Source organism: Mugil cephalus, chromosome 3 (assembly GCF_022458985.1).
Source record: "Mugil cephalus isolate CIBA_MC_2020 chromosome 3, CIBA_Mcephalus_1.1, whole genome shotgun sequence".
Lineage (NCBI taxonomy): Eukaryota > Metazoa > Chordata > Actinopteri > Mugiliformes > Mugilidae > Mugil > Mugil cephalus.
The window spans coordinates 21,365,332-21,389,748 of NC_061772.1; the positions used below are offsets into that span (position 1 = coordinate 21,365,332).

Consider the following 24,417-nt stretch of genomic DNA (forward strand, 5'->3'; position numbering starts at 1 on the left):
CTGTAAAGGCAGCACCATCAGATTCTGCTGCTATAGAGAAATATTTGCAATAAATCAGTGGATTTACACCGATCCTTTGGGTGCAACATCTTTGACTTTTTAAGCTTCATATCTTGTTAAAGTGTTTATGAAGCCAAAAGGATGCTGTTAATGTGTCGTTAAATGTGTCTTTCTTTCAAGTTCCTCAAAAAGTTTAAAAGCTTCTGCAAAATAGTTTTTCGGTCAGTGCTCTACATCTGCTTCAGTAAAATCAAACTATAAACGCATGGTTTATTAAATCTAACTGAAACATTTCTGGTTAGTGAGTAAAACCGCAGGTGACCTTCTCAAAGAAATTTTTCAGAAAGAGTTAGGATAAGGGAGAAAGTGAAAAAAATACATGACCAGAAAAAAAAAAAACAGACATTCGTGCCAACAAGTTTATGTAGCTTCCAACTTGACTGCGTGAACAGAAGAGACGGTGAAATTCATGCAAGAGCTCAAATATATAGAATAAGCTCCACAGACTAAACAGAAAGAGCGAGGATTACAAGTGAAGGGCTGCTGTGTTTATATGCATATGCATGTGTGTTTGTGTGTTTGCATGCGCACATTGGCGGCTGGAAGGAATGAAAGGAATTCTCTGCTCTTTTTGTCATGGGCGTGAAGATTTTGGAATAGAGGAGCTTGTCCCTCGTTGCCATGGCGTGACTGTCAAAGTTTGGAGGCGGGGACGGGACCAAGTTTTACACAACATTCACATTCTTTATGTGTTTACATGCTTGTGTTCATCGTGGCTTTGTTTCATGGATTTGAGAAACCTGTTTTCCTTGTGGGCGACCATGCAAGAGAGTGAGGCGAGGGACAAAAACTATTGTTGGTTTTGTGCGTGTTTGTCAGTGGTGGTGAAGTGAGGATGTGCAAGAGAAGGTGCAAAGAGGCAAGTGGAGACAAAAGTGTTTGCAAAACGCATACACACTTGCAGATATGACAACAAAAACTCAGATTTGTGTGTGTGAAGGAGTGTGAGAGCGACTCTATAGTGTGTTGAAAGCCACCAACAGTGCTTCCTTTGTGTCTCAAGCTGTCTTGTTCGGGACTAACATGCTGATGAGACCAACACGGACATTATTAACAACTCCACAAATAAATGAAAAACACTGCAAACACACATGCCACAACCAGTATAAGACAAAGTGAGCACGACATTGTGTCTGATGTTGAAGGGCCCACCTGACTGAGGTAATGGTATTCTTCAGGCTTCATGAGGTGAAAGGCCGTCCTCTCGTCATCACTCGCTCCTGCCAGCAGGTAGTAAAACACGTGGTAGTTTCTAAAAGAAAAACAAAAGCATTATGATTTATGTAGTTCTTCCAATTGTACCATTTACTAAATTTTCCAGTTAAGATTTGCTTCTTGAAAAATTTTAAATGGTTTGGACATCGATGGATACATACAGGTTTTCCAATAACTCAGTTATTATTAATAATGATGTTATCAAAGTAAAAGGTTTTGGATGTTTTTTTGTGCTTTTTGTAGCTACTGTTAGCATAATATAATTGGATGCTAGCATTATGAATGAGCAGGAACATAACGGAAGGAAAGTAACAAGATAACATAGCGATTAGCTTATTGACTTCGTAGCTCCCTTGTTAGCAATTCTAATAGTTTGCGATTAATGTAAATAATTTTATTTTTTGTTTTGTAATCAGCCTAGTAGCTTGTTTCTGCATGTTTTCAACAACATACCAAGGACTGACAATGGTCAGTAACTTTAGAGGCCTCATCTTTCAAAAGTTTAATAACTGATGAGCACAAATAGATTGAAAAATGCTAATACATACATCTTATTAAAGCTAATTTAGCATGACTTCTTTCACTATGCTAACAATCAAAATGCACATGCATAATCAAACAAGCTAATGCCGTGAAATTGATTAGCTAACTGACTTTTTGGCTGTTTTGTTAACAGCAGCGGGGCATTAGCTTACTTGTATATATAATGGCCTTAAGTGTTAGGCTAGCACCTGTTGATACCTACAACAGTACTTTTTATTTTTTATGTTCATTTTTTGGGTTATTTATTCAACAGTTACTGTAGCTTGGTAGCTCATGCTATTTTCAGTCCACGTATTTGTTAGGGCATTCATTTGACACCCTGCTGACAGTTACCATGCAATGTTTACCATTTTATTTTGAAGTTAGCTTTCTAGCCAAATTTATCATAAAATTTTCAATGTTAGCATTCATTTTCAACCACAGGTCACATTTAGTGAAGTAACAAGCTAGCTTAGTGACTTTTGGTGAGGAGAGCAGACCTTTTAATTTAACTTACTTTGTTAAACATGCTAGCCTAGTAATTTTAACATAATGGCTTTTAACTAGACACAGTATTGACACTAGTCATTCATTTTAGAGGTGCCATCTCATTAACTGTGGTGTTAAACGAACACAAACGTTCCGACAGCCCACGCATCTCGGCATGGAATAACAGCATGCAGCTGCAAGGTATGGAGGGTTAAAAGAGTGCAGCAGCTCCGGGATCAACATCCTCTCCACATGCAATTAAACGAAAGTTTTCATGGACCCTGAGTCAGCAATCCATCTCAATAAGAGGTGGCTAACACAGGAAGCCCTCCATGCTGAGGTCAACCACACCGTCCAGCCAGTTCAACACAATACTGTCAGCTCCACTTAGAGTTTCATTCACTTCGGGTTGAACTGGTTCAGCTGCACATGTTTAAACTTCACAACAATGTTTTTAATTTCTTTCTTATGAAATTATGCATTTTTATTTTTGCCTTCAGAGGTTATGGTTGTGATCTACTCACCGCTCATTGTGCTCTTGATAGACCAGTCTTGACTTCTCCAGGAGGTATTTCTCCACGTACGCTCTGCAAAGAGAGCAACACGGATGAGTAACTATAAAATGTGATTTTAAAAAAACAAAACAACCACATAAGTATTTAACTCTGGCTCCTCACCCTCTCACAGTGCCGCTCTCCTGGTAGTTCACCTGAATGAACTTGCCAAAGCGACTGGAGTTGTTATTATGTGCTGTCTTTGCGTTCCCAAATGCCTAAAGGGAAAGATGAGAGATACTTGTAAGATGAAAACAAATACAGGATAAGAGGGAAAAAAAGAAGGCAGACTTTGCATATCTTATACACGACTTTTGAGTCGACTCTAGGTGTGGAAAATTTGTTTATGGGTCAAGAACACAGAGACTTGGCCTCCTGCCAAACATTGTCTTGAAACACTGTCAGCCTGGATGGTGCAGGGCAAGCTTTTCCTCTTACATACTTTCAAACAGCCTCAGCCTGACACAGATTAATAACATGTTTTTGGGATCTATTAAAGTCAGAGGCAGACAAATTGCCAGAGCAAGGATGAAGGAGCGGCGGCCAGCGGGCCTGATGGAAAAAAGCTCCACAGTGAGTAATGGGATCCATGTGGCCGTGTGGAACATGTGTAGTGGTTGTGCTTTAATAAGACGGTCCAGTATTTCCCCTCGCAGCTCTGTTTATGTTGTAGGGCTGCCTGGAGGGGAAGTAGTTTTTCGCCCTATATAAACCCTGCAGTTATTTGTAGCTTCACCACAAGTAAACAAATTCCTCGAATGAATCACTTAGAGCTGTCTCGAACCCTGTGTCTGTGAAATGGGAAAACACCCCTGACCCCACCCTTTAACCACTTGCTAGCATCCAAACACGCTAGGAGATGGCTAACGCCAAGTTTTGAGCATAATGACATGCATCGCTGAATTTCACTTGAATTTCATAAGCACCGTGCAGCACCATTGTTTCGCTAATGCTACATAATAAAACACACAACAATAAGGCATGGCTTCCTTTTGTAGCCGCGAACAACAAGTCAGAGCTTCACAAGGCAAAGTGGCAGGCCTTTTTTTGATGGTTATTTCACACAACGTCATCACTGTGCACATGTGCTAACAGGTAATAAGTCTGAGCAAGTAATTGGCAAGAAACCAAGTGCAAATAAACTGAAACTTTGTAAATCAGACAAGCGCTCAAAGCATCGGAAGGTTTCGTCGATAATCTGTCACAGTGGAAGTTGAAAAATCCGGTGCAGGGGGAGCCGAGGACACTCTGGACTCTCAACTACCCACAGACCCTGGCACAAATAGCTGGATCGCAGCTACGAACTCGCCCTTCATTAATGGCTTGCAAAGTCGAACAAATCATTCAAACAGGGAGACACTGTGGAAAAAACATTCGACTTCAGTGTCTGGACAAAGAAAGAAAACAAGGTCACAACGGAGGAACAAGTGACGATATCGTTTCCAAAAATGTGATATTCCCAGAGGAGCTGGTATTCAGTCCACCACGCCTGTCTCTGTCTGTGAACTGGCTAACCTGCCCAGTTCAGGAACTACAGGTCAGACAAGGACAGACTAACATCAGTCAGCGCCCCTAAGTAGTAAGAACTTCCTGTGTGGACAGCCAGTAAAAACCGAGCACCAGAGCGCTCTTACAGCGTTCGGAGTGAATAACCCAGGTCAGACATGTCAGATAATGGGCCGTTTACTGCTCTTTGTTAACATTCAACATTTTGTTTTGGGCCAGCAGGAAGCAGGATGTTGAAGAACTGAAACACTGAAAGCTGATTTACGTTCTTTCGCTGTGTATTTGTCCACCTGGTCTGTGTAAAAAAGATGCACCGTCAAAGTAGACATTTTTATGGCCAACTGTATTCTTTCTAAACTTGGCTGGCTCAGGACCATCGGAAATAAAACACAAATCTCCCAAAAGAAGAGATGAGAGGCAGTCATAACTTACCTCTGGAGAGATGGAGTTTCTCACTATGAAAATGGAGTTGTAACATGTGAGTGTGCACAGAACAGACTGAAAACACTCACCAGTTAGAGCTAGCTGACTTTTGGTCAATAAGCTACTTCCAAAGATCCATATTTCAGTTTGTAAGACTATGAAGATGTTACCAGAAACAATCACCACAGCCTTACATCATCAGAAATACTATAGTAACGTGCAAACATAGATCAGAATGTGCATTTCCCACCAGAAGTAACCAAATTGGCCTAAATGCCCTGAAGCCACAAGAACACTATCAGAAAATCATTCTAAGGCATAAACATTATTTTACTGCGGTCTTCCTTCTCCAACATACATAAACAAACCACAACAATGCAAATGTGTTCTTTCCCCTTGTTGTTTCTCCGGGTAATTAAAGTCAGTCATTAAAGCTTAAGACGACAAAGCAGGCTGAAGAAAAGTGGCAAGAGAATAAAAAGTATATATAATATGTATGATGTACAACAGCAGCCGAGTATCTGAGGCTACATTTCTTTCCCATCGAACGGCCACAAAGACAGAAAGGGACACCAGTGTTAAAACTGTTTGTACAGACGTGATTCGTGCCGATTCAATAGGTCAATGACATTATTCTTGGCTCCAGACCACAGACTCAGCCAAAGCCGGACCAATGACAAGACTTGAGATGGTGCCAGTGTGTTCAGGGTGTAATGTGTCTGAGTGCAGGCTCGGCCAAAGTCGTTCAGAGGAGCACAAAGGCAGAGGGTGATGTTATGTTTTCACAGGAGACTCGCACACACTGCTCAGTTATGCTAAATGCCGTGAGAAAATATTTCTTTGAATCGTGGCTTTAAAAGTCACTGACCTACATCTATTTTGGTACCTTTAACATGATCCACGAATTTAACGCAGCTAAGCTCAGTAGTACTACCATTACCAGGCAGAAGATGTTAAGTTTTCACACATTTGTCCATCACTTGTAGCTCAAACAATCAGGCATAACATTATGACCATCTTCCTAATACTGTGTAGGTCTCCCTTGTGCCTCTGAAACAGTTGTGACTCATCAGAGAATGGACATGGGCCTTGTGAGGATGTCCTGTGGTGTCTGGTAACACAATGTTCAACAATGTTGTTAGTGGCGGCCTTTGGGTCCTATCGGTTGAGGGGAGGGGCCTCTGTGGATCAGGCTTGTTCCAGTGTTCACTTGGGGGGTGGCTGCTGCCATGAAGGGTGGGGGGTGGGGTGTCTTGTCTGGTCTGGTCTGGTCTGGTCTGGTCTAGGTGGGTGGTACATGTCTAAGTAACATCCACATGAACACCAGGTCCAAACATTCCTCAGTAGAACATTGTATTGTCTCCCGTCAGTGGTTTTAATGTCGACTTGTCTGAGTATTATTTTCACTTTTCTGCTCGCTTACCAACTACTTTTCATACTGTCACTTGCAGTATACTGAAACCTACCAAACAGCATGTACTCCCTCAATTTTACCCACAAAACAACAGTGTGGATGACTGAATAACAAACTGTAGTTTGGTCACGTTGATACCAAATATTTGAGGCCAATACATCTTCAAATCATTAGTAAACTATTAGATGCATAGGGCCATCTTCAATGAGTAACTCCAAAGAGCAACTAGTATTTAATTTTTTCTGGAGGATATCAATTAGACTTTCAGGGCCACGTAATGCAGTCTCGTTTATATACCCGAAATGCCTTTGCCAGTAGTAATTATGCCTTTGAATGGTCTGACTCACGTATAATGGAACGGAGACACATGGCTTTTAATTATATGATGATAACTTCATTAGAACTTTTCAGCTACTGCAGAGAAGAGGCTAGGAAACAGATTGAGACTGTTGTCCTGTGTCGAGTCTGCAGGCAGTTGGAAGCGTATCAAACGAATGAAGTGGTCACACCAGGCACTTAAATACAAAGTAGAGACAAAAGGCTGCTTGACTTAACACACAAAGGGATTATCTTTTAGTAAGTCATCAACTGCTTAGAGGCTGCAAATGAATTTCCATGTTGAATTGTGTTCAGAGGTCATTTGACAGCACAGACCCAAACCTTACAAAGAAAACCTCTGTCTGAATTTCAAAGTGTCTCAATCATTAAAAAAAAAGCATTCATAAATTGATTTAGGAGAGCGTCATCAAATATTCTGCATTCCCCCTCTAACAGTAGCCACAGAGAAAATTACTCAAAATAGTTCTGTGAGAATCAAAGACGCATTGCTCATTTAACCTTTGTCGACTCACATCCTTTTGGGAGCCTGCGACCAGGCCGACTCATCCACCGCAGTGTGCAGACAGGATGTCAACAATGGAGTGAAAGAGCGAGTGACTTGGCCCGACGTGTATCACGGTTATGTCACAGCCTGTGTGGGCAGATAATGTTCTCCAGAGGCTAATTCATAACCATGCCCCTTGTAATCTCTCACCTAAAACACGCTGGCCACACTGGACTGTGGTCACGGTGGTTGTTTAATCACAGGGGAGACCTGCAGCCATGGTTCCCAGCTAAGTGAAAGCCCGGTGGGATGTGGGTTGTGGCAGTGCGTTCTTTTGTCAAAACACTGCTTTAAAAAGTGTGAGGTAGGATGTGTGCAGGTCAGCGTAACACATTTAAAAGGCTTTTATTGTGTGCTTCCACACAAACATCTCTCTTTCGCCGACTCATTCCACCTTTAACAGGATGAATTGGCTGCAGCTCCGACAACAGGGTCTGACAAGTGCCAACAATGACAGACTCCCCAGGAAAAAACAGGGTGACAGATGCTCACAGACGGCACGACACCAGAAAATATTCATCACTACCCGGAGCATAAAGCCAAGCTAGCTGATCTCTGAGGACATGTCACAAAGTCGATATACTTAGATTCAGACAGACTTCAATGATCCACAGGGGAAATTAATTGGTCAAAGTAGCTTAATTGTTACAAAAAGATGAGCTGAATGCTCATACAATGGTTAAACAGCGATAATGGTCGTCATTAGGGATGGGCATTGAAAACCGGCTCCAAATGGTTCAATTCATCGATATCATTAACCTTTGTGCTCATCGATTCCGCTTCTCAATTCTTTTCATGCCAAAACTTTACGCCCCACTCCAGATGGTGGCGGTAGTGCACCTAAAAGTTGTTTGTCAACCACTATAAAATGAAAGAAGAAGAAGAATATTTCCATTGAAGCACGTCATTCACATCATGTGACATCAAGGAAGACGCAATCGCGGAAAGACTGAAACGTTGGCTTCACTTCCCCAGAAGGGACTGTAACAGCGTAACGTACAACTAAGGCAGCACTGTAATTAAACTGATAAGGGAATCAATAAAGAATTGGATCAATAAGCAGAATCGATGATGGCATCGGTATTAAGAAATCTTATCAATGCCCATCCCTAGTCGTCATGTTCAACGATGCTAATATTTAACTAATTTGAAAAAAAAAAAAAAGAAACAATAAGAACCTTTATTTCGTTTTGTAAATATTTGGAAACTAAACTAGATTTATAAAACTGGAGTTAAGAACTCATTCTATGTTCACCATGAATACAGTATGTTACAGCAGATACTGTAGAGCAGTTTTAGTCAAAGCAATACTTTTCCATCTCATAGGGGCAGAATAAAATGTATGTTCATTTATACTGAATTATTGTACCGTTTTTGTTTTTTGTTTTTTTACATTAACTTATTGCAATTTCTGTATTGCAAGAAGTTTCCATTTTCTTTTTCGTTTTATGTGATCACAAACTGAAGTTTTGGAGGGTAAAGGTGCTTTTCACAACTACTTGATATTTTCCAGAACAAATATAACTAACAGGTTTAAATCCAAAGCAAACTTAAGAAACCACAACGGATAACAAACCACTGGAGAAAACATGATTCATTCAAACAAAAGCCACCGCTGTTGTATGTTTGGTGTAAAGAGACCTTTTTGTAACACTGAATAATGAGATTTGTCACAAAAGACGATTACTATCGCTCCTCGTAAGACCGCCGTCACTTCGTTTCAAACGCCTATGGAGGCAAATCTGATGGTCCAGTGCAATCAGCAATATAGACGTCAAGCTCGACAAGCAGCGCGGCGCTGGCTATGAAAAGGCTGCCAGAAACCTCAGCGCTTGTTTGTTTGGGGTTTTTGACGACTGCTGCGTCGTCCAAGAGAATTCCAGCTTCAAATTTCCTTGAATCTGCAGCCACGTCCATTTATAGTGGTGACCTCTCCATCCTGACGTAGGAGCATGACATTATTCATATTAAACATTGGCAATTCTAATAGCACAGATTGTTGTTTGCTGTGATGAGATGGAGATGTCTGGACACACAAATCCAATCTTATCGCTTACAAATTACAGTGTGGTTAACCACGTAAGTCTAAGTTTAAGTTAGCTTGAAACAGAGCCAAGTTATCTCTGCAGCCACATAATGTTTTTATGCTGAGCTAAGGTTACCATCTTATGGGAGTTACATTCATTTTTTTTTATCTAGCTTACCACTGTAAAGCCACATTTTTCATTTTGTCAAGGGATTCATTTCAGAAGATGTGTCTACAAGTGGAAAGTATGTGTGTGGCAGAGACAGAGAAAAAAAAAGAGTGAGAACAGGGAGAATGAAAACAAGCCTTTTTATAAACGCAATGCTTCACTGGAGCACTTGGCTCAATCAGAAAGTCTTCTTGTGTTAGCGAGGGGGAAGTGAACATTAGTCACAGCGATGGAGATGAAAGGCTGGCATAATAGAAAAAATAATTGTGGGTCTCCAGGACTCCTCAGATATCAGAGACATCTCTCATATGCCATAAATCTCTCTGATTTAGAGAAGATGAGTGGAAGAAAGAAAAAGTTACATTCCTAAATTACAAGGCCCCCGCAGACAGAAGCAAATCACAAACTTAACTCAAAATTAGCAAATTCATTTCCCATGACGTTCCATAAACTGCAGACCTGTGCATAAATCCCCAGAGAAGACAGTTTTCTTGTCCCCGGGCAGTCGAAGCAGTTTTCCATCTTTTCACTGTTTGAAAAGTAAGACTGTATTAACCAGGAATTTATGAGGATAGAGCTATAACAACAAACTAAACACACAGCAGGATGTACATATCTGAATGTATGTAGGTATCCTGATCGTCATAAAGGAAGACTTAAATCTCGATAATCCAGTCCTAACATGGCCTAAAGAGACGACGTAAACATATGTAATAATTAGACAACTGTCAATGAGTCGCAGAGAAAATTATGTACATCAAAAAAAGTCAGCAACACGGAAAATACTAGTCTCCTTTGCAGCTTGTTTTAAGCTATGGCTACAGCAAATACCTTATAAGTTCAGAATTAGAAAAAAATGTTCCACTATTTACACATGTAGTTTACCGAGGCCTAAGGTCCTAATTTTAAACCTTGACAAAGTGCACGTTCAGGACAGAGTCAGCGCAGTGAGCCGTCCAGCCATTCCCTGTCTGCAACAAAGATGTGTGTGTGTGTGTGTGTGCATATCTTCAACTTCCTTCCTTCGACTCTTGGATTTGATCCCTGCTTTATTTGTGTTTCTACTGATTTCACACTCACTTTCTCAACATCACAGATACCAGCGGATTAAAAGAAAACATAAGATCCTGAGTTAAGTATATTGGGTAAATTTCCTGAAGTACAGATAAAAGCAGAACCTTCAGCAAATACCTTAAATAAGAGAGAGTAAAACATGTTTATACGATGGAGAACATGATGGCTGGATTATAACTGAAACTGAATAAAGTTGTGGAAATGTGAACATTTGCAGACTCTCTGATCACTGTCCAAGATTTATGAAGTTGAAAAAAAAGGCACCAACAGAACAGAAATGTCACACACGCCTTTAGCTTTGACTACAGCGCACACATTCGCTGTGGCATTGTTTCCATGAGAAGCTTCTGCAATGTTACAAGATTTATTTCCACACACACAAATTTTTCACCAAGATTTTAAAGTCTGGTCAATGCAATGCAATTCTTCTCAAGCACATCCTGAAGACACTCAATGGGGTTGAGGTGTGGACTCTGTGGTGGTCAAACTTCGTGTGAAAATGGTGTCTCAATGTTGGAATATACCCCTATCACCAGGGAAGACAAAAATCCATTGATGGAATAACCTGGTCATTCAGTATATTCGGGTAGTCAGCTGACCTCATTCTTTGGGCTCATAATGTTTCTGATACTAGACCTGAGCAACTGCAGCAACCCCAGATCATAACACTGCCCCCCCAGGCTGGTACACCAGACATGATGGGGGCCTCATTTCATCCGCCCTTGTTCTTACCCTGATGCCCCATCATGATGCTTCCTTACTGTCCTTTCAGTTTTTATTAATGCATCAGACAGTTCCAGTTTTAGTAGTTTCTGCTTCAGTCTCCTTAGATATTTCCTCTGCTTGATGCCTGCCAATAATTTGACCCTTCCCAAACAGACCAACATCTTTTCCACGACCACGGGATGCGTCTTTCCACGTGGCTGTTTAAGAAATGAGAAGCTCAGATGTGGTTAAATGACTTGTTGCCAGCTGAAAGATAATCACCATGATTATCCAATAGGAGGCTTTGCTTAGTTAAATCCAATTTTGGCCCGACAGCGTAATTCCTAAGCTTCTGGTTTTGTTTTATTTTATTTAATTTTAATCTTGTACCTGCACCGTATTAGTTTAAAGTGGGTTGCACCACAGACTAAACAGATCCGTACAGAAGTAGCTGAAGTAAATGAACGAAGGGCAAATATGTGTGTACATTCCCAACACGCTGCGTAAAAATACACAAATGCATAAAAAGAAAGTGACAAAACAAATGTCAGGGCCGACACACACAAAGCTGACGGCTGGACAAAGAGTGTGTAGCCTTTGGCAATCGTTCGTTGCAGACATATTTGGCCTTTTGTTGCTGGAAGTTCTTTTATGTCGGTGCTAGCATGTTTGGGCTCTTTACGGATAATGGTATCGGTTCTATTTTTCTTTTTTAGCCCACAGTTAGAGAGTCAAATCAAGTCACACACACACACACAATTACCATGTCTTCACCAGGGGAAGAGAACAGAAGAAAGAGACGGACAAATTGAACTGCACAACTTGCACATTAATACACAGTCTTGGCTAATTATTGTCTAACGACGCTATATTCATTCATTTTGCTCTGTGAATATGCACAAACTCAATTTTCTTATTAGTATAAGTGAATAAGCAAGCCAACTCAATAACAAAGAAGGTCTTGACCAGGCCGCAAACTAAATGTACCTCTTTACGTCTGATTGATAAAGTGAAAGCCAGCTGAGGTCTAGAAATAAATAAGAACTATGATACATAGTAAAGAGGCGGAGAAGGGGGATATGGTACTCCGTTAACATGAAGGTTAGCCCTCAAACACACACACATACATACATACAAACACAGAATCTGCTCATGAATACTGACAGAAGAACAAAACTAGCATGTGCACACATCTCTGTAAAACACAGCTAAAATTAGAGATGCTGATGATGGGGTTCAGCTGTACGTGTGGCCACAAGCAGGGAGGTGACATTACAACGCAAGTGGGAATTGGAAATTAAGACTCACGCTAAACCTTTCCCCGGTGCCAGGAGAGTCCAGTTACGAAGGAGCTAAACTCAAGAAGTAAAAGTTGATGCATACCTACATGCTTGTGTTTCCAGCCAACGGAGAATGAAAAAAATAAATAAACAAAAAGTGATTAAGCAAAAAGTGACAAATTAATGGATCTTCTTGCAAACAAATATTCACTTGTTTGAAGTTCACACGTGTGGAAATATAAAGTTTTTCTGAATTTAGAGCCAAATTTTGAATGCTATTTTTAAATAATCCATTCTATTAAATGAATCATTATTGCAGCCCTGTCTGTGTCGTGGGACAACAACACATTTCAGTGGAAATGAGAAGACTCGTTCCTTCTTATTTTAGATGTATAACAGCTGATGTGCGCAGAGGACTCAAAGGTGACGACAAGAACGCAGATGGGATCACATTAAAAGACGAAGATTAAACGCTCGGTCCAGACGATTCTGTGGTTATTCCAGCTTAAGTATCAACCACAAGTGGAAAAATCCTAAAATCAAAACATCATGAGGCATGTGAGAGCTTCTGCATTCTTCCAAAGAAGAAGTTAAACCGCATTCTTGTCCGGTGTACCTAGATGACTCAACTTACAGTCCTCTGCAGCTCTGGGTGACTACTTGCAGCGGAGGCCCCCTTCCTTTTCTGTGAACCACAGCTGCCTTACAGCATTCATTTCCAACACCGTCAAGATGCCTTTGACGCAATGTCATTTCTCACACACAGTCCGCTCTGTTCTTCACTAGTTCACCTTATTATTCCTGCTCCTTCTGCCATGTGACAATTTAGGAGGAAAAGAAAATGAACTTTTGACCCAGCGTTACGTAAAAGCACTTGGTTTTCTTAAAGTGTGAGAAGAGGGTTACTGTGGAAACTAATTTCCTCACAAAACTAAAGAGGGAAAAAGAGCAGATGGAATCTGGGAGCTTCTTGTTTCAGCACCAACTTTACTGGGGTAAACAACAGTTTCCTCAGAGTAATGACAGCATGGAATGAAAACATGAAGGAGCACGGAGATAGAAAAAGCAACAAAATAAATGGATGTACCGAGTTGGCAAATAAGTTTTTAAGTCATGGTAGCGCATTTCCCACTACAAAAGAAAAGTGGTATTAATCATTATATATTACAAGAAAAGCAACATGAAAAGAGGAAGCATGTATATGAAAAAAAAAAGCAGAAAAAGGAGGATTTATTGCTCAATGGTGAATGTATAGCACTATATTTAACTCATCTCCTACTACCACTTATCCTAACTAGGGACACAAGGGTTGCTGGAGTCTATCGGAGCTGTCATCGGGTGAGAGGCGAGGTACACCCTGGACAAGTTAGGCCAGTCTACAAACAACCATTCACTTTCACACTCACACCTACGGTCAATGTAGAATCACCAATCAGCCTAACAAGCATGTCTTTGGGTGGGAGGAAGCCAGAGTACCCTTCTCGCTGTGAGGCATCAGTGCTAACCGCACTCTGTTTATATAGAAAGACAAAGTTACTGCTGATGTAATTTAAGCCTAAAGTTGTCATTTAAGTGGCAATCTCAACAACTTTCATTCAAAAATGTCTCATTATCTACAGCTGAATTATGTTACACACGTGTGCCTATAGCACGCTGATGAATGTACTGCATAAGCTGATTTTAGTATGAAATGGTCACAGGGATTTCTACGTGTTGGTCAGTGAGTTTCAGCACGCTACTGGATCTATAAAACACCATTCATTGTTGGCATTTTCTGACAAAAGAAAAGCTTAAAAAATTGCACGAAGTAACAGAACAGGAAGAAGCAGCCACAGTGACATGACTCCTTAAACCAGAATAATGGAAAAAGACCAATTATTGACTGTTAAAACAACATTAGTTTTGAGGAAACATGAAAATACATCCTGTCTTAAATATGGGCATCAAGAAAAGCCCTTACTGGCATACGCATGATTCTGAAATTGGTGGTGACCCACTATACTTCCCCCTCATGTCTTGCCAAAGCCGTTAAAGTCCTCCAGTATCAATAACCGTGTGATGCATTTTTAGACTCGTGAAAACAAAATGCAAATGTATTGACCCTTTAAGTGCTTTAAGCTAAATTATTAATAATGTGATTCTTAAATATCCTTATGAACGTTTTAAAAATAACAGAAAACGGAACACAGTGGGAGGAGTTGATGCCCGACAATCGTAAAAACGCTGTCATTCCTTCCACCCGGCCCACAGAGTCGGTTCAGAGTCGTGACTCACTCCACCAACATGTAGGGTAGTGAAACAAGAACTGATTGTTGAGCCAAATATCAAACTGACCACTGCACCCACTACAGTAATGACACACTGGAAGGATCTGAACCACTGAGAGGAAAAAAACATGGAACAGACTAATCTCACAAAAAGAGCTGCAGAGGTTATTTGACTGTTAACAGGGAAATTTGTACTATTAAGTAATTTGTTTCATAAATAGATATAATGACTGGCTTCAGTTCCTCAAATATAATATCTCTATTAAATGGTCATCTTAAATATTTTTGTCTTGCATTTTACACAAAATAATGAATTCATACCGAAAGTCCGGCAAAGACTACGGCCGAGGACCAGCAGGTGGCAGTATTCTGTATTTGTCATTTAAAAAGGGGTAAGTGGGGGGAGCTACTAGTAGCTGGAAGACTAGGAAGAGCAACAAAACATCGTACAGAGTTGAACTCTTCTGAATCATGCTGATCAGTTGCTCTAAGTGGATTAATCAGACTTTCCTTTTCTTAGATCAACATGCATCCTATGGGTTAAGGGAAGGGCCTCAGATACAGATCCAGATCCAGCAGATACTGCATCAGTTGGTATCTAGTGAACTTGGAGGCCAGCTCAAAACCTTGTGCTGTTTTTTTATGTTTTAGCTGGTCCTGAACTATTTTTGCATGTGTGTCTGTGTCAGGCAGTATCCTGACACAGACACACCATGACCTGTCATGGGTGTCATCGCTATGGGTTGGTGGTACCTAGTCTGGTCTAGGTGGGTGCTACACGTCTAAGTAACATCCCCACGAATGCCAGGTGCAAAAGTTTCTTAGCAGAACACTGAATTGCTACAAGAAAATCAATGTTAGTTTCTGCGGAGTCCTGACCTTAGTTACTGCCTCTGCTGTCAGTGGTCATAATGTTATGCCTGATCAGTGTATATAAGCACTTTGCAACTCCACATAAAATTTCCATGACACGTGTACAGATCAGTTGTCGGCATCTTTGCCAGCAACAACACAAAAACCATCCAAGATTTAAACCAGAAGCTAACCTGAGCTGGCGAACAACGTGAAGACAGGGAGACCAGCATCACTCATATTGATCCACATTCACTTTTAAACACACACACACACACACACACACACACACGATGTTCAGACAGAGCTGGAGCCTTCGGCTTGAATCTTTGCCAACGCACTGCAGCACTGCAGACATGGGTGTGGCCTCAGCAAAAAGCCTTATCGTCAATACTTCCAAATGGACTGCTGGCGGGACTGAGTCGATGCACTTAAACTAGGAACTAGAACGCTCCACTAATGGCCAATATTAGATCAGTCGGTTGAACGGTTAGTTTGGTTGCACAATCTACTGCAGCATGAACTACACAAATCCAAGTGTATAATCATATAAATGATAAATGAACTCAGCTCAACATATCAACGACAACTTATTTTTTTGTAAGTCATTCTGTTCAAACCACCTGCAGGATGTCAGCTAATGAATAATAAAAAAAAATGCAAAAATGTGTATGATATATGACTGAAAGACTAAAAATGGTTATTACCATTTATTAAATGAAATGTCTTAGTAATCTAAAGATGCATAAAAGACACCAGGGCTTTCAGTCACATATAATATGACATATCGAGTATTTCTGATGAACAAGAAGAAACCCGAAAACAAAAAGGGAGAGTTTTCTTGTCAGTCTGGATATAAACAGTGACGATCTGGTATTAAAAGGGATTTTATTGGCTTTCGCCAGAACTTACAAGCCTCAGCACTCAGATGATGTAATAGCTTCCACAGAAAAAAAAATAAAAAAAAATCCCTGTACATGCTTACGGCTCTCTGCACGTATTCGCCCTTCACTCAGAATGTTTATTTTAATGGCTGAATCGGGGATAACGCCAAGTTCAAGCACAGAAGTCCGGCTTCAGTGAGGGGATGAGTCAGTCACACGGTAGTGCTTTTTACTGGTCACCGCGTTTTGATTTACAGATTTATAGATGCAAACAGAGGGAACTGGACTCAGACCTCAGCGTACAGAGCGGTATGGACAAAGTGTGAGACGGCTCCAGCTAGAGGACTTTCATCTCCGGACCAGTTCCACTCGCCAACATTTGTTATTTGGCAAAATTATTATTACCCTCTGTTCAAGTCAGAGTGACAAACAAAGAGCATAAATGTTTTGACATTAAATGCACCTTGCACACTAGAGAAAAATAACAGTCTGTGTACTGAAGCACATTCGGTGGCATTTCAGTCCACGCTGCGCCTCCATGATGACAGAAAGCCGAGTGACCCGAGTCAATTTGCCTGCCTTTGTAGGATGTGTTTGACAAGCGCTAAGTAAATGTGCTCAGCCATTAGGAAAACAGGCCTATCTTTTAGAGCAAACACTAACCCCACTCACTACAGAAGCCTGTGTCAATATGCATTTTCTCAGTGCCAGCAAGTTGCTTCAGAGGCAACGCCACCTTGCTCTCGAGGGTTGTTTTCAAAACCAAGCAGAGCAGTTGTTTACTTCTTTGCACCCAGATTTGACTGTAACTCTGCGCAGCTGTCGGTTACGAAGCGAAAAAAGTCCCGTATGAAAGCTCCTTGCGCTGCGTTTTATGCGGCTCCGTCTCTTAGGGAGTGCGGAGGTGTGCAGCGAGGTATCGGTGGAGATTTATGGAGTGGTGACAGATTTCTGGGGTGACTGAGAAACCTTAATCCACTTTACATTCTCGCTGTGTGCATGTCTATAAACACAGGTACATCAGCATTTACAGGAGCTCAGCGGAGGGCAAAGGGAGAGCGTTAAGCACTGTCAAGTCTGTGTAAAACTAGGTCAAAACAAAAGGCAACCGGAGATGTTGGAGTTTTCTTGAAGACATTTTGCCTTTTATCCAAGTAGATTCTTTGATTCTAAATAACTGGCGGGGAGTTGACTTTTATTTGGAACGTCTGCAGGTGGTGTACACCTGAAACTCACATGGATAGGATCTGTTAATGACCTAATACTCAATTAATACGTAAAGGTGGTTGTTCAGATTAGTATTCTGTTCACTATCCATCCATGAAACATTTTGGGGACAGATGTTATGACTGTGTTGCAAAATAAATGAGGTCTCCCTTGTTTAGGGACGGATTTTCCAATTCGACATAGATGCCTTCCCGTTTATCCTCTTCTTTTACAAGATCTGCCTTCTCTGGCTAAACTGTGGATGTCGTTGTCTTAAAAATAGTCTCGTCCCATGTCCTTCAGATGTAGGAGGAGGCTGAGTCCTGACCTGAAGAGTTAGCACTCCTAGCACTTGTGCCTTTCCGAAGATCACTAATCGTGAACAAAGTTTAACACCCGGTTTAATCCGAGCAACATCCTCTTCTTGAAGGTGAATAACATGTTAATAACAGATCTACAAGTTTCTGGTGTACACCATCCACACAAGTTCCAAATAAAAACCTAAAATCCTCACCAGTTAATTAGAAAAGAAGAATCTGTCTGGATGAAAAGTCTTCAACAAAACTCAAACAAGTCCATTTGCCCTTGTGTTAGATATGCAACAATCGGCCACAACATTAAAATGTTCTGCTGGGAAACTTTTGGACCTGGCATTCATTCATGTGCTGTTTTCTAGACGTGTACCACCCACCTAAACCAGACCATCGTCAGGCAACCCCCACCCCATAGCAGTCAACCCCAGCAGGATGCAGGATACACAAAAACTATTTAGGAACAACTCAAAAACACGAAAAACTGCACAAGGTGTTGACCTGTTGACAAGCCTAATCCACAGAGGCCCCTCGCCTCAGCACACAACATTAGGTCATAATGTTACGCCTGATCAGTGTATCATCAACCCAGCAGACAGAGAAACTTCATACGTATTGTCAGGCTGAACATCCAAGTGAAAAAAAGAAAACAGGCACAAAACACAATTTTTAGTCATATTTGGTTAAACTTCATGAACATCACTGCTGTAATTCCATATGGCCCCCTGAGAAAATGACTTAATGTTCCTTTCAACACTGGAGAAGCTCACAGTCCAGACATCAGCAGAAAGAGAGGAAATGCATGAGGCGCAGAAAGAAGCTTCCCAAATCTGGCCACCATACAGTCAACTGGAATGTGGCTTTGAGGGGGAGTGAGAGGCGAGGGCACAATGTCCTGGAAAACATGGAGTCACGTCCCGAATGACACACAGGGAAAGCCGGGAAACGACGAGAAAAATGACAGAAAATTACAACTGTTGAGAGATGCATGTGTGACAAATCTCTGGGAAGGAATTAGGTCAACGAGAAGCTGCTGCTGCTGACCGTTTCTGATCAGGCGTCAGCGTCAAACGTTCAAGAGCCGTTTCTATTTGCCTGAAGGTGTAGCCTCAGTACAAACATTCACTCTCTCTGTATCAAAGCTTGGACGACACACAAATTCAAGCATGTGTTTCCTGTTTCGCTCACTTGCAGGTCAGAGTTCACCTTTGTTCAACTCTGACCGAGCAGAAGAACTCGGCCGTACTGTAGAAGCAGCGATGTGCTCAGTTTGGGAATTACACAGAGTATTTTCACATGTGCTTCGCCACAGCATCGAAAAACCTACATATACGGACGGATTCATCTGAACTGACCTCAGAGCTGCATGCAGGGATGATTTTTAGAGTCGTAAAATGGCTTTAAAACATTTTTAAACAGTTTTAAAAATTTGGATGACATCTTTAAATAGCTTGTTTTGTTTGAGTGACGTCACAAAAATACAAATTATTGAATATGTGGAAGAAACTGACACAAAAACGGTTTAGGAACGACAAAAAAAAAACATCAAAAACAGCACAAGTTGTTGAATTAGCCTCAAAATTCACCAGATCCCAGACTGATCAAGTATATGTGGGATGATCCATAGAGACCCCCCCTCTCACTAATAACATCTTGTAGCCAGACACAAGAGGACACTCTTAAAAGGACCATGTCCATTCTCTGATGATTCACAACAGTTTTGGAGGCATAAGGGATACAACATCAGGAAGGTGGTCATAATGTTATGCCTGATTAGTGTATCTCACTCACTGACAGGTCGATTTCATCCCGTCACAACCTGATTAACTTGATGAGTCAGTGGTCCTAATATTATGGCTGATCAACATAGATCTTTGTGTTTGTAGGTTCTAATTACACCATTCTGTCTCATTCCAGACTGATACCATCACCTTATTATTCACTATCACATAACCCTTGTGTTGATTTGCATAAAGAAACTCAATATTCAGGATTAAACACTCGAATCGTCGTCATCGCATGAATACGTTACACGTCGACGCAGAGAGGATTACTCAGCCGCAGAAACATAAACGTCTCCCCGAGTATTTATAATCTCAGCGGTCTCTTTACACTAACAGTGTCGAGCTGCTGCTAATTGTTATTGCGGATCAGTCGGTGCCGAGCGGTGGCTTCAGCGTTCCCAGTCTCTCGGTTAACAGAGAGCTTGATTGCAACACAGGTGAAAAGCGAGAGGGATCGATTTCACGCCATCGAGGCCCAAAGGGTACGGGATGAAGTTTTGTGCAACTCGAGAAGCATAATTGAAACTTGTTTAAATGTATGAATGTATTTCACGCTGCTGAGAGGTTACAGCAGATGATGTCTCGATTGATGAATCAGGTCCTGTAGCATTCCATGATCAGTTTTGTCCCACAAATATCTTATTAATTACAGATCTGCCGAAACTTTAAGAGCCTCACATGAGAACAGAATGTGTTCTTTAAGCCTGGCTTAACGTCAAGTATCAACTACCTTTCGACATGTGTATACTCAACACTATCAGCACTGTTTGAGTTTCAGCTGCTCGTGCACTCGGTCGTCATCAGTTAATTCAACTGGGGATACCAGAGGGGAAAACAGGAGCAGCACCTGTGAGGTTAAACAAGGAGAACTTGGAAGAAAAGTCCTTAATTTGTCTCAAGCAGGGTTCGGTCTTGCTGAATTTTACTGTTGTAGCTCCGTTTTTGAAATCTACCTTCTACTCAGGTAAATATTTGTCTCTTAAACATATGACTGACCCACTAAGTTCGCTGCCAGCCATCTGTTGCTGGATGCAGTGGTGAAGTGTGCATCAGATTTTACAGCTTTTTTTCCTGCAGCTGTTAAGTCAAACTAGGAAACAATGAACTGAAATTTCTTATAAAGCTGCAGATTCATGACATTACCATTAAACAGAGTGATGTAATCATTATTTATTTAATTAATATTTGGCAACGACTATAGAAGCTTATCCAGCTATCTATCTTTCACCCTTTAATTGTTGAATAATGACTTATTATGTTCTTCTGAGATCGATTAACACAGACAGATTTATTTTAAAGTACTACACTTAAACTGAAATTCATCGCGCCAACTGTTACCTGCAACTTCATAACCATTTAGAAAAATCTCACTTACATAGTATATAAGCTCCACCTAATCTCTAACTTTAGCTGACAGATGAATGTGTGTGTGTGTGTGTGTGTGTGTGTGTGTCTGTGTGTGTTGCACCCTCCACCATATGCACCGTGACCTCCCTGTCATTAGCCAACACCCAGGTCATATTAGTAAATCTCCGTCCGCACTGCTGGCCGCGTTGGAGCAAAGTCCTGAACAGGTGGTCTCATCAGCAACACGCCCATATGTGGGCCACATGTCACGCCTTGGCCGGGCCGGGGCTACGCTAACACGGAGCGACGTTGAGGGCGAGACACCGCAGTCAGGTGAAGGGGGAGTGACTTAGCACAATCACTACACTAAAGCCAAGCCACGTGGTCGGGGCCAGAAAGGAGGCCAATCCAATTAGTTAGATCTGAGAGACATAAACATTAGGACCGTGTCCAGTCCTGTGTGAGTCTGGCGATACCTCCTCTTCTGGTCTTCCCTCTTACAAGGCACACAGATGTACAAATGGAGCAAAATTTAAACGACAACATGGCACGAAGAGGGGAATGTGATGTGAAATTAACAGGGTAATTGTTTAATCCAGAAACATTTTTATTAGCAGATTACCTCAGAGAAGTGTTTTAAAATTAATTTACCTTAAAATAAAACTGTATGATGCCAGAAACTTGCAACCTTGAGAATGTTTTATAAAACTACCATATAGATTAGCACTGGTGTTAGCAGCCGCCGTAGTAAATCAGGATATGTGTCAAGAATGATGAGTATAATCCATAGCTGCACTCAAGGTCAAAAACTCCTTACTATAGATTTCTTTTACAATCCCACTCCACTGGGCCGATTTTGCAGGTTCGATTTGCAACCATTTTCAGGTTAGAACTTCTCTCCTACTACTTGCCAAAAGTATCCTCAGTAAGTATTTGTCCTTGTGTTTCAGGTATTTTACCAAGAGAAAAAGCAACAAAAGGCTGTGTGAAGAACTTGAAAGCAAACTTTTTAAATCACGTTTCCGAAAGAATTAACGAACCGACGTCAAGAACAACCAGAAACGAAAGTTGCACCCTGAACACAACGCAGAGGCTGCAGCCAGAGGGCACGTACGTTATGCGTGAAAGGAAGTAACTCTACCGAGAAACCAGAGGAACTAAGAGGCTAAGAAGCTAGAAGGAGCTACAAACTGCCGTACAGATTTAAAACGAGGAAACCCCCTTGGTTCCCGTTGAGCCTTTTGTTAGCATTAGTCAGTCTGTTTTTCGTCTCTAACGCTGGTTCTCTAAGGTGAAAAGCCAACCAGACTGATCTTTCTTATCGACTCGTTCCACCAACCTATGATTCACCACGTTGAATCAGCTGATAAGCCGCCAACAGTGGTCTGACTAGTGCCAACGATGTAGGTCACACCAAAAACCCCAACATCCCGACAACAGAAAAAATTACTAAACCCTTAGGTCTGAGATCAGCAGCCTTCACGTCATAGAAACAGATGCTGGTAAATGTTTCATGATTTAGGGGAACATATCATCACACGCCACAACGCCTCTTCAGAGCCATTGTTTTAGATAGTTAATGAGTTCTTTAGATTACCACAGGCAACTTTCTGAGAGCACAACAATTTATTCTTAGTGCAGCTGCTGTGACGCTTATCTTCCGCCAGGGATGGGCCACTGCAGCTGGAGAGAAGCAGAGTATGAGTGAGAAGATAATGGTGCTCCGTAATTGCTCAGCATTTCTTTGAATGATAACTTATCACGGATACAAAAGCCAAATCTTATCTTTGCTAACGCTTTCTTGACAGATCCTGTTTGACACAGAGGAGATTATATCCTGCCATTCAAAGAAAAAAAACAAAAAAAAAACAGAAAAGACAAGAGACAAACTACCAGTAAATACACAGAATGGCAGCTTGTATCCGGCTGGAATGATCTCTCCATGAGCGACCGGCTCTTGGGTGACATCCCTCATGTCTTCTGCTTCAATCCAGATGTGCGCACTCTTCGTACCAAACATAGCTGCTGCACATCTGGACAGCACAAGATGACCGCAAACCGAACACACCACATGAGAGGTCACCTGTGAGGATTTATGTAACTCGAGCGAGCGAGGAGAGGAGAGGAGAGGAGAGGAGAGGAGGGTGCATGCGCTTTCAGGATTTATGTAACTGACTTAACTAATGGAGATGGAAAATGGACTGAGCGTTCTGAGGGAGGTGGTTTCAGATCTCAACAGCTGACATCTCAGAATCTGATACCCTAATTACCTTTAGGGGAAAGCAATTTAACACAATTAAAAAGAAATCTAATAGACCCTTCTGATCGTTTACTGCATTTCAATGCGATATCACATCAAAAAGAAGGTCTTCTTTCTATTGCTTTTACTCCTACAGGGGGAGAGCGGAGGGTGAGGGTGGGGGGGGGGGGACATGACTGAGAGTTCACAGAGGGCTTTTAAAACAAATCCTGAATATCCGCTCCTTCGCAAAATCGGGGTAAGAGTTTCAAGGGAGGGATGACGTGCATAAAACAGAATCTAGCTGGCTGAAGACGGACTAAGTAAGTACAGAAGGGAGGAACAGATCTCTGCATCTTTATCATCAGGAGACACAAAACAGAGATTTGAATTCTTTTTTTTTTTGTTCTTCATCATTTCATCCTTAACTTACTTCCTGAAGTTCTTTTTTCTTAGTGGATTTGATCAGTAGCGAAAACCAAAACATATATATAGATAGGGATTCTAAATTAGAGAGCGCAACTTGTGCAGGTGGTTTGAAGTCAGTAACGAAAGCACAGATGTGTAATTAATAAAGACCAGAGAGCCGGGCCTGTTATCGCATTTGCCACCACGACTTTAACGTCACAAAGCATAAAGACTTTTCTGTCCATCTTATTTCCATGTCACACGCTGCAGGTGTGGTGAGGGCAGCTGGTTGAGTCTGACAGCAGGTGCTGACTGTGGAGCTTGTCTATGTGTGTGTGTGTGTGTGTGTGTGTGTGATGCTGACAAAGCACCTGCAAACTCTGGCAGACCACAGCTTAAATAAAGAGGCTGTGAGGGGACACACACAGGCACATTGTCGGGCTGCCGCTGACATCTGTTGCTGATGAGTGAGTAGGTGGACGCAGAAGACACAGCAGCTGCGCATCCTCCACTAATAAAATAAAAATAAAAATCCACCTTTATAATCAATTAAAATAAAAAAAATGATAAAACGTTTTAGTAAAGAAGAAATGAATGTTTCTTTACTCAACTAAATGATGGATATGTCAAAAAAATACACAACAATGATGATTTGTAATGTAATGTAATGTCCAAGTTGGAATAACTTCACGATGATGATGACGGATGGTGGGTGCTGGTAAAGTTAAAGTCATCATTATCTCAAATTCTGCTTCATTTTGAGCCAACATAAAGAACGCTTAGCTAATAAATCAAACGA

The 24,417-nt window shown here is 41.3% G+C and overlaps 1 protein-coding gene across 7 annotated transcripts in view; it reads right to left on the bottom strand.

Moving 5' to 3' along the window:
* Positions 1–24,417, bottom strand: part of myo9aa (myosin IXAa) — a 102,853-nt gene that overhangs the window by 48,145 nt on the left and 30,291 nt on the right. For all 7 annotated transcript variants that reach the window (XM_047580007.1, XM_047580011.1, XM_047580014.1 and 4 more), the window contains exons 3-5: positions 2,964–3,058; positions 2,811–2,873; positions 1,213–1,312 (exon numbers count right to left, since the gene is read on the bottom strand). In XM_047580007.1, the coding sequence (XP_047435963.1) occupies positions 1,213–1,312; positions 2,811–2,873; positions 2,964–3,058 (258 nt within the window). The remainder of the gene's footprint in view (positions 1–1,212; positions 1,313–2,810; positions 2,874–2,963; positions 3,059–24,417) is intronic.